Genomic DNA, 11,611 nt, shown 5'->3' with positions numbered 1-11,611 from the left:
ACCTATTAAATTATGCATGCAGTTTACGTGTAATGGTTTTTTGGCACTATATTATATGTATATAAAATTACCATTAAAGGAAGATGAATGAATCGATAAAAAAATCTCTTCATTATATTCTGTAATTGTATTACAAAAACAAAATATTGTTTACATCAAGAATATTTAAGCTTTATATTCCATATTAATGACTTGTAGAAGACAAGAGAATATCAATGCTAATTAAAAAAAAAAGATTGATAACTAGCTAATAATAAATGTACATAAATATCCATACATAAATTCCAACTTCACAAGAATTATTTCAAAATAAACTTAGTACATAAATTCAATCTAGTCATATAACTTAAAATCCAATTCGACTATGTGCCTAAACATCTTCACTAATTTTTAGAGACTTTAAATGTTGTTGTCAACTAGTTACTTTTTCAGGTTGCGAAAGTTTTCTTCTTGTATTTGAACTTGATCTTGAACTTGAACTTGAACTTGAAGGTGCACATGAACTTTGATTTCCACTAGATGTAAAAGAAGTGGTTGCATATTGCTTTTCCAAGTATGCATGAATAGTTGTTTCTGCCTCTTCTCTGCTCTTGAAATACGAAAGACTGGTGTACAACACTTTTATATCCGTTAAATTTAGAAATTCTTCTACCCACTTGTCATAAACACTTGGTTCACGTCCAACAAAGACAATAGAAGAAACAAAATTTGCAACTAACATTTGGAATTTTGTATTAACAAAGGATTAGAAATGTAACCAATTACAACTTAAAATGAAATGACTTACCATTGAATGATATAAAAAATCTCTGTTTTGCAAGTTTCCTTTCGTGTAATAGAAGATTAGCCATAAAAATCATAAGAAATGCATGAAAGAGATGTAAAATGACAATTAAATGACATTCTTTTTGATAGGATCTGTTGAGAGGTGAAGAAATGTTTAGAAAGGGGGGGTTTGAATAAACACTTGACAATTTTACACCCTTTTCAAATAATGAGTCAATTTAGTGATAAACTGAGCTCGAGAATCTTGTTTGTCAATGTCGATCAGTTAACTAATGAAAGTACGGAAATAAACTGACTGACAGATAGAATAAAATTGAAATTAAGATACGCAAGATTTATGGATGTTCGGAGATTTCAATCACTCCTACGTCACCCTTCTATCTAGAAGATATGATATTCACTAAAAGACTTTGATCAATACAAAGAATTGTACATACCCACTTCAGTTTTGGACTTAACAATGCTAAACTGAAACTCTTAGTTTCGATATAGTTTACAGTACTCGACTGATCTGAATCTACTTGGCGCAACTGATCTTTATAAGATCGAATAATACAACAGTAAGTGTTTGTGCTTGTAAGCTCAAGTTATAGCCTTGAATGATATGAATGTATATGCTAAGTGTGAGCTTTGAAATCTTTTGAATATGAACAGAAAGCTTGTGAAGAGATTTCAGCAGAATAACAGCTTGGTTGATTATATGTCTCTGTATGTGTATATCTGAGTGTCTTCTCCGCTGCTCTTCTTGGCTATGTATAGTCTTTGCTTCCAACGATAACAATGAATGCGACTTGAATCTTTATATCCGTTGTTTGCCACATTGACATTCTTCTGACAGTAGTACACAGTATCATTGCTGAAATGCGACGTTCCCACTACAAGTTGCAGTCTGCTTTTGTACAATTTGTCGGTTGATAGTTACATTCCATAACTGATGACGTGTAAAACTGTTTTATCAGTTTTGACAAAGCCGATAGGATAAACTTATTGCTCTCAACTGATTGTAGTGCAACTGATCAGTTCCAACTGATCATCCAGTCGTCTACAATCTTCAGTTAGCTTAGTTCAGTTGCCATTGATTTTCTGCGCACTAATTGTCAGTTAGGCAACCAATAATTTGCGTATTTTAGATCAGTTATTTTCAGTCTTCTTGATCAGTTTGTTCAATATTTTACGCTCAATTTGTCAAACTACCGAAATTAAGTTTCCAACACTCTTGTTTTATTTAACAAGCTGAGTGTTGTTTCATGTTTCTTGTTTAGCAAGGTAGATGAAAATAATGGATATTTTCAGTTTACATTATTTACCAAATTTTAAGATCAATTGATAATATTCACTCATACAATTCCATATGATATTTGAAGACAAATATCGAATGAAGTTCTCTTCAAACTCAGTTTGAAACAAGTAACATGAGTACTTTTAGTCATAGAGAATGCATGACATGAAGCTCAAACTTTATTACCACGTAGATGACTATTTGTTTGAGAACCAAATCTCACGCTCCAGCACATACACAAGAGTATTAATAAAATAGTTTTCCAGAAAAGAAAATTTACGACCTTTGAAACTTGAGAAGACAACACTTCTTTACTACTGTTACTACTACGCTATCTTATTCTCTGACTTAACTTACACCCATCCAAGAAGTAGTGCTATCTTTATATCATTTTCCTAATGTACTTGCAGAGTGTATCGATGAACCGAATATACTGAACCACATGATCTTTTGACATATAAAGTAAAATGTATTTTTACTTCCTCAGATAAAAACAATTGTAACTAACTGATTAGATTTTCTTTAAATTTTCAAATCCATTATGTCTTATTTCAGCCTGTTTTGCTCTAACTGAAAAATATAAAATACAGAAAACAAAACATCCCCAAAACTACAAAATCAATAAATGTGGGTAGATCTTTTGACTCCATCATGTAAAAAAAATTAATTTTAAATCCATTATCTGCATTAAGAAAATTCATAACAACGAGAAAAATGAAAACCCGTGTTGTTTTTTTAACAAATCAGACATATTTTGAACTAATTCAATAAAAATAAATCCGTTCAACAAATACAAAAAATATAGGTAATCGGGGCATACCTTGGAACGACGGATATTGGGCAGCTACGGCGAAGATCGGGTGGCAGAGTGGTGGATGAGTTTCGATCCTAAGGCAAAGATTGGGTGATAGAGTGGTGGGCAAGTGTCGATCCTACGATTGTATTGTGGAGGAAATGAAGTCACGCTCTGTTTTTCATATTTTGTGTATTAATACCTAAAATAAAAAAATTGGAAGCCATGTAGGCACCAGATCAATGTCGCCCACAGAAGTACACACCAAAGGTGTGTAGGATATCATGTAGGATATCATTTTTGTATATGTAACGGATCAAGATAAAATGAGATCAAAGTATAGGATAATGCAATATTAGATTCTGAAATTATAATGTGTAAATATATATAATTTTGGGAAAATAGAAATGTGTTTTGTAAATAAATAAAAGCCCACACATTAAAGAAATGTATGCATGAGATATTCAAACGTTTGTCTACCAAGATTTCAAGAAGATGAAGATTCAAGAAAATCAAGAATCCTATCTTTAGGATAAATTATCATCAAATTTGAAAATACATAGGGGTACAATTCGAAATTTAAAGGCATAAATTAAGTGATACTAATATATGATTTTTGATTACACAACAAATATTAACATTAATTATACATTTGTCTTCTCTCGAGATATAAACTGGTACAAAATATTGAAAATATGTTTTTGATAAATTATATATGAGTACCAACTGTGTCAGATATGATATTAATATATGATTTTTGAGTTCCTAAGCATGTGTCACAAATGTTGATATTAATAATATGTTTCGGATTTTATACTCAAAATCTTATATTTATATCAGACTAGATCTAAATCAATTGATGCACATATATAATCATAATTTCATTGTTTTTTTTTTTTTTACTGATTTTCATTCGTGAAAAAAATATAGGTCAGAGAGTGATGATGTAATACCCGGTTACTCGTAAAAATGATTAATGTGTTTATGTCGTTTGTTGTGCGTTTATCGATTCATTATGACTTACATGAATGATGCCGCTAGTGCTCCTTGTATTATACATATGGACCTATTAACATCGATTGATATATTGATATTGAGATTGAATATGATTTCTATATTGTCCATGGTGTATTGAGAATAAATAAGTGTCTAAATAGTGATAGTAAGATGTGTAGGTAAAGCAGTGTAATGGAAGTTGGTACGGAAATGCAGGAAATGAGATGAAAATATGGCAGTTCTTACGAGTTTTAGCATAATGATTTGAATATTGATCCAAATTGTGTGAGACCACAACCATTAAAAAGCTAAGCTATAATGATACAACTTTTATGTTTTGAGTTTTGTCCAAATCCATTGAGAAATAAGGCCAAAATCGTTCCAAAATGTGTAGTGTGTATCGTTGTTCTTGCACTGACACATGTTGGGAGAATGAGCATAACCTTTTACTCAGACCTTCAAATGACATGAAACCAATTGGCGATGAAATCCAAGACATAGGGCTACAACTTTCATGTTTATCACTTTTTCAAATTATGAAGGGAAGAGATGTTTCCGGAGCGATCTTCGATGGAACATCGTGCAAGGGTAGAATGTTCAGCGCCCGAGCGGTAAGATATTACCGCCCGAGCGCCCCTGCACCATAAATTCAGTAATTTTTACAGAAAGTTTTGCGCCCGAGCTGTAAGATCTTACCGCCTGAGCGCCGCTTTGTATATGAAAAGATAATTTTTGAATTTTCTAAGCATATCCACCATTCCACAACCTCAATTCACAGCAAAAACTCGAGAGAAAACAAAAACCTTTCATCCAAGTGCTATTTTCTTCTCCTTCTTCCTCATCTTGAAGCTAGAATTTCATTCTCCATAACAAGAACATCCTAGGATTGTAAGTTTTCATCTCTTTAATGGTTGTTCTACACATGTAGAGAACCATATAGACATAGTGATTGGTTTATTGATGTATTTGACAGTATAGGAGCAAGAAACATCGTCTCAAACCAGTATTCTTACACTTGAACAGTAAGTTGACATGTTCTTGAAATAATACATGAGTAATATTATGAATTTTAAATGCTTGCCTTTGATTATTACTATATGTACATTGTTAGTATATTTATTGATGAAAACATAACACCATATTCCATTGTTATGTATTAAATATGAAAAGAATTCATGAATATTGAAGATATGTGTTATGTCATGAACATGAATATGAAAGAAAAGGAAAATGACTGATTTTTATATGATATATGAGCTTGGTGACATAATGGGTGGTTTTAAGTCCACCAAACCTATTGACCAATATATGTTCATGAGGCGTGAGATTGTCACAGGGCACCCTGACGTCCAACATAGTAGTAGCTATATAATAAAGTAAGCACGGTAGTACAGATCAACTAATAAGGCTGAAGTACAGAAATGAACATGAATATACGCTATGGTATGACATAGTTTAAAGATTCGTTGTTGATCACAACTTGATATGTATAATTCTTCGATGCATATTGATACGTATAAACGCCAACTTATTGAGTTTTATAAACTCACGTAGCTCATGTATTACAGGATCATGTAATGATGATGCATAGGATGTCGATTCGCCAATGGATGCTTGTGACGTGCCTTACTTCGACAAGAACCTGGACTTCTTATTGTATAGATTCCGCATATGTATTATAATGGATTTTATGTCAGGGTTTGAAACAAGTTTCACGACGTTTATGACTATATGTATAACGATACAGTGTATGTTTGTATATGAAGATATGCTTATACGTACATATAGATGGTGTTGCTTGAGTTTTTGGCTATTACAAAATATAGGGACATCATGCCAAAATTTTATAAACCGCCAAATTGATACCCCTTGTTTGAATTGCTTCATAATATAGGTATATCATTCAAACCCTATTTTGATAATGAGTATATGTATCATTAATCTTGTCAAGTATAGAAGAAGGGTATCACAACTGAAATATTTTTTTATGGAATAAATAATGCAAACCTATTTTTACCTGAAAAATACTGAATGCAAATTAAAGTTTGAATTTGAGGATTTAAATCAAAATTGTCCAAAGATTATGGATCTAATCACATCATACCATGTTTGTGTAAAGTGACTTGATTATAATTTTTTATTTTTTTTATTTGAGAACAAATTTAAAATATGAATTTCGAATCACAATCATGTTGGATATATATTATAATTTTTACTATAGTAATTGTAACTATTAAATAATGGATTTCAATTCAAATCTTGTCTAGTCAAGTAAAAAAAAAAAAAAATCCCCACATCTAAAAACGTATATATATATATATATAAATAATAAATATAAATAATAATAAATAATAAATAATAAATAATAAATAATATAAATAAAAGCCCAAGAAATGAGAGAGGAGAAATCACAAATCTGCGCGTGTTGATTAGGGCTCTTCGACCACTCGAACCCACTCCTCTCTCGCAATCCGCTAACCCTAGTTTACTTCTTGATTATATAACATTGAATCCATACGCTCCTCCAATTGCTATCGAATTGCATTTCTCTTTCAAATTTCTGCTTCCAGACTTCGATTGGAGCTTCTTTCGCTCTCGTCGCGGGTTTCGTGCGTGCTTTCTTATCTCTTTTTCTCTCCTTTCGATTTTCAGCCACTTTTTCGGAACACCGATTCTGGTGATGGCCGAAAGAAAGCTTGATCTACCGGATGATCTCATCTCAGCGAAGGCTTCCAATCGATCTTTGACCCTCAAAGGTACTTGGTGTTTCTTTGAACCATTTTACTGTTTCGATTAATTATCTGGTTTGAATTGGGTTTTTTTTACTACGATATGCTGATCTTTCGGTGTCTTAACTTTGGCTTGTTGATTGAATTGCAGATCGGGTTTTTGACTTTGGATACGATAGATATCTTTATCTTCGCGTCTCAAGTTTGTAATTTTGTGGGGGGTTTAGGGGCATTAGTTAATTTTTATGAGGTTGTTTTGTTCTTCAGGGAAAGATGACTGTTCCAAATTTTAATTTATTTTTCCTTTGACCTCATTTCAAGTTTAAATTGAATTTCAGTGCTCCTTGTTTTGAGTGCCTTTCGAGTTTGTTAGCTGTATGGCTCTTGTTTGATATCATGAATTGGTTGCGGTTTGATTGTTTGAATGCTCTTATGATATCTTCTGATGGACGTTTTGATGTGTTTTCATAATGAAGGTTCAATGGGGAATGATGAGGACAATGTGTTGGCTGATATGCTGGATGATTCAAAGGGTAATTGTGTTTTTAATATCCCTACGTTATTACCTGATGAATGTCTTCTGTTGAACACTTCCTGTGATGAAAATTTTTCTTAATTTTACGTTGTCCATATTTGCTACAGATCCGTCAGTGCCAGAGAACACCATTCCGCTGTCTCCACAATGGCTCTATGCTAAGCCGAATGAGCTTAAAATGGCAAGTTCCAATGCCTTGGAGTAACATACTTGCTTTCGAGAATTGTTCTATCGGTGAACTGTGTTTAGTTCTTAGTTATATGCCAACTGATATCTTAGTGCTCAAGGTTTTCAAATCTCATTTGGTGGTGTTGTACATTTGAGAAATCATATCATATTTTTCGTTGAAACTGTAATTAATTGGAAACTTCGTAACAGAACCATGTCATCTCTAGTACTGATGCGTGATTACCTTTCTCATATGAGCTCTGAAACATGAATTACTGTTTTCGCATCTTTTACTCTTAAACTTATGCCTTTGGGTTAAGGACGTGAATATCTAGCAATTCAACGATTTAAATTGAATGGCATGGTACTATCCTCAACCTTGTCAATCACATATAATGCAAAAATTGTGTGGTTACACTATTTTTTCGTCAAAGCGAATGACTTTTTTGGTGACAAGTTTTTCCTTGATTCCATTTGTTCGAACTTCTATCTATAGTGGTTGAAGATAGGCTCCTTTTGTCGGAATTTTTGACTCAAAAGGAAAATATTTGAGGAATTTGATATTAAGTACAACACACGTGACAGAGTATGTGGCACCATGAATTCTGTAAAATGTTCATTTGTGGTATGTTTTATTGTACACTTCACATCAGGGTTACTTATGAGCATTAGGTTTTCATTTGATCAACTATAATGGCTGTGAAATGAGTCTTGTTGACCCATTATTGTTGGCTACAGCTTGGAGCCTAGAGCATAAGATCATGTCAATACTGGTTAGAAAGCAAACCCAACATGTTTCATGTAACATACTTTTGATGTGATCGAAAAGAATTTTGTTAGGATCATGGTATTTGTATTGTTATTGCTTGGAATATGTTACATCTGATCATGATTTCGTAGATGTATTTGCTTATTTTTTCCTTATTGACAAATATGTCACCAAAAATATTACCAGTCATCACCATTTATTATTACGGGTATTTTTATACATAGGAAACACGCGGGGCAAACACTTTGACTCTTGGCCAACCCGTTGATTTGAACCAGAAGGATGCTTGGCGTCCTGATGCACCCGAAGAAAAAAAGGATTGGATAAGAATTGCTCCTGAGCCTGATTCTGGTGGCCGTTGGCGTGAAGAAGAAAGGGAAACTGGATTGCTTGGTAGAAGGGATCGTAGGAAGATGGAAAGACGTGTTGACAATGCATCTGGCAGAGAAATTTCTGACAACAGAGCTTTGCCAGCCATTGACAGGTGGCATGATGTTAGCGGTCGCATTACTGGTCATGAGGCAAGGCATGATGGAAAATGGTCCTCAAGATGGGGTCCTGATGAGAAAGAAAAGGATGCCAAAGTGGATAAAAGAACTAATGTCAAAAAGGAAGAATCTCAGAGTGAAAGTCAATCAGTTGTTTCACATGCCCGTTCCATTCCTGAACGTGATTCTGAGTCTCGAGACAAGTGGAGACCACGCCACAGGATGGAGGGAATCCCTGGTGGGTCTAGTTCTTTTCGTTCTGCACCAGGATTTGGACCTGAAAGGGGACGAGTGGAGGGCTCAGCTGTTGGTTTTGCAGTAGGGCGTGGTCGGGCAAGTGCTGCTGCAGCAAGACCTCCATCGGTAGGTATAATTGGTGCTGCTTATTATGACGAGACTGGAATTGTTTCAGGAAAACACAGCCTTTCTATGGGAACATATCGGTACCCGAGGGCAAAACTCCTTGACATTTACCGTAGACTAAATGTCGAAGATTATTTGGATAACATGCCTGACAATTTGGAGGAAGTGAACCATGTTACTCAGTTAGCTGCTGTTGAGCCTCTAGCTTTTGTTGCTCCTACTGAGGAGGAGGAGGTGAGCTACAAATCTAATATCTTATGGCATATATTTTTTTACCTCTGCACGGCAATGTCAAGTGCTTTTAGCTTGAATATATGTAGAAATGTGAAAGATTTCTCCTTTTTTGCAGGCCATTGTAAGTGACATGTGGAAGGGCAAACTAAACAGCAGTGGAATTTCTCACAGTCCCTTTAGGGCGGATGGATCAACCAATGGAGTTACAGGTTGTTTAAGCTTAGTCACTTCACTAAATATGTATTTGACTGTGTTATTTATCTTTCTTTATTTTTTTACCAGTGATATGATACATTCATGCTTTATTTATTTGTAGAGTCCGGAAACTTGGAATCCACCAATGAAAGAGAACCTGCCCTCTCCTCTGATGCTGCTGAAGAGATAATGGATAACTTAAAAAGATCAAATTTCTTGGGTGGTGAGATTTTGATTACTGAAGTATTTTTAAAATGAAATTTATGTCACAATGCCTGAATGATCTTTTATTTTGTTTCTGTAAAAATCGAAATTTGTGCAGAAAAATATATAGTTACAGAGGCTGTATATGGAGAGGAACATAATGATGGCATGCAGTTCCTTGATGGTGCTCAGTTTGTTCCTGCTAAGCTGACGGTTGTAGATGCTGCTGTTACCAAGATCCCTTTAATTGATGATAACAATGAACTTCCAGATGATTCAAATTCCCTTTTTGCAATGTCATCTTTAGAGAAACATTCCAATGATGGCCAAAATAAGTTTGGGAGCAGTCCTAACGAGTTTTATCTTGATAGAGGTATCCCTCCAGAAGAAATAAGTTTGTATTATCTTGACCCGCAAGAGGAAATTCAGGGACCCTTTCTTGGAGTGGACATTATTTCATGGTTTGAGCAAGGGTTTTTTGGGACTGATTTGCGAGTTCGTTTGCAAGATGCTTCTGATGACTCACCTTTCTTGGAGTTGGGAGATGTTATGCCCCACTTGAAATTTAGAGGCGCTCGTGATGATTTAAATGATTCAAGTTCTGACATAGAAAAATCTGTTGCAATGGATGGTTCATTGGACGCAGGTTTGCGTTTTGGTGTTCATCTCCGAGAACCTATTCCACCTATTGCATTAGATGGTTCAGGCTTGCAGCTGTCTGATTTTGTTGTTAACGAAGCTCTTCCGGAGGGAGGGCCTAGTATGAATTTGATGCACCACAAACAGTTTGCCATCCAAGCAGGGCAAGATATGGAACACATGTTGGCTCTTCAACAGCAGCGGCAGAGGCAATTGCAGCTTCAACAACAGCAGCAGCAGCAGCAGCAGCTGCAACAACAATTCCATCAACAACAAATGGTGCTTAAAGAGCAACAGCTGTCTCAGGCCAGACAGGTGCTTCTTGAGCAGATGCTTCGGAATCAAATGCGTGAGTCAGGCCATGGACAGTCTCATAGTGATGCTCTTGGACTAAACAGTAGTCTTGAACACGCAGTGTTAAAACAACAGATTTTAAATAACCTTCAACAGCATTCTCGATATCCATCTAGGCAAGCTGATCAATCCCTTGAGCAGCTAATTCAAGCTAAATTTGGTCAAACAGCCCATCAACGGCAGCAAAATGATTTGTTTGATCTCTTGTCGCATGGAAGGCATGGACAGATTCATCCTTTAGATCAGCAAATTCCTCAACAAGATCATATGCATGGAAGACAGATGCCTTTGGGCCTGATGCATGGATTGGAAATGGAAGAAGAAAGGCAAGGTGTTCTTCGTTTGCCGCATGATGGAACCAACCAGCTCTATGGAAATCAGGCTGCTGCTCATAAAGCAATATCTATGGGATTTGGCCCTTTGGATTTTTTTCCTCAGCAAATATCTTCTGAGGAGCATCTGAGCCATTTTGAACGCAACTATTCTTTACAAAATAGACTTCAACATGGTTTTTTTGGCCCTGGAATGTCGCCCTTTGAGCGCTCAATGTCACTGCCTGTTGGTGCTGGTGGGGTTAATTTTGATGATGTCAACTCCATGGCTCGCACGCAAGGTTTAGATATGCATGAACAGATTGCTCGAATGACCGCTAACCTTGGAAGTCAAGATGGTGGTCAATCTTATGGTGTTTACTCTCAGCATCACCCTTTAATACCCAATCAATTCCGTTCTTCTCACTTGGAAACTGGGGATGGACATTGGTATGAGAATAATGGTCAATTACCCAATGACTGGATGGAGTCAAGACTACAACAGATATACCTTCACAATGAGAGACTGAAAAGGGAGTCAGATGCCAAAAGGAGTGTCGAAGATCCTAGTTTGTGGATGTCAGCTGGAGCCAATGATGACAGCTCAAAACGTTTGCTTATGGAGTTACTTAATCAGAAATCTGGCAATCTGTCATCCGAAAGGCTTGATGTGACCTATGGGATACCACCCAAGAAAAGGATCCCTTCAGGTGACTATTCTGGTTCAGGCATGACAAATAATTCACCTGGTCTTCTTCCAGATCAAGA

At 35.5% G+C, this 11,611-nt stretch overlaps 1 protein-coding gene across 3 annotated transcripts in view; it reads left to right on the top strand.

The window, feature by feature from the left end:
* The first annotated feature begins 6,258 nt into the window (after positions 1–6,258).
* LOC140975054 (uncharacterized) overlaps positions 6,259–11,611 on the top strand; it is a 9,385-nt gene continuing 4,032 nt past the window's right edge. For all 3 annotated transcript variants that reach the window (XM_073438545.1, XM_073438544.1, XM_073438543.1), the window contains exons 1-7: positions 6,259–6,610; positions 7,060–7,116; positions 7,226–7,299; positions 8,280–9,140; positions 9,256–9,349; positions 9,457–9,558; positions 9,658–11,611. The exon at positions 9,658–11,611 is cut by the window's right edge and continues 181 nt beyond it. In XM_073438545.1, the coding sequence (XP_073294646.1) occupies positions 6,535–6,610; positions 7,060–7,116; positions 7,226–7,299; positions 8,280–9,140; positions 9,256–9,349; positions 9,457–9,558; positions 9,658–11,611 (3,218 nt within the window). In that variant the 5' untranslated portion in view covers positions 6,259–6,534. The remainder of the gene's footprint in view (positions 6,611–7,059; positions 7,117–7,225; positions 7,300–8,279; positions 9,141–9,255; positions 9,350–9,456; positions 9,559–9,657) is intronic.

The sequence above is a fragment of the Primulina huaijiensis genome, chromosome 4 (assembly GCF_012295235.1).
Source record: "Primulina huaijiensis isolate GDHJ02 chromosome 4, ASM1229523v2, whole genome shotgun sequence".
NCBI classification, from domain to species: Eukaryota; Viridiplantae; Streptophyta; class Magnoliopsida; order Lamiales; family Gesneriaceae; genus Primulina; species Primulina huaijiensis.
Note: the sequence above shows the minus strand (reverse complement) of the source record. Positions and strands in the feature narration are given on the sequence as shown.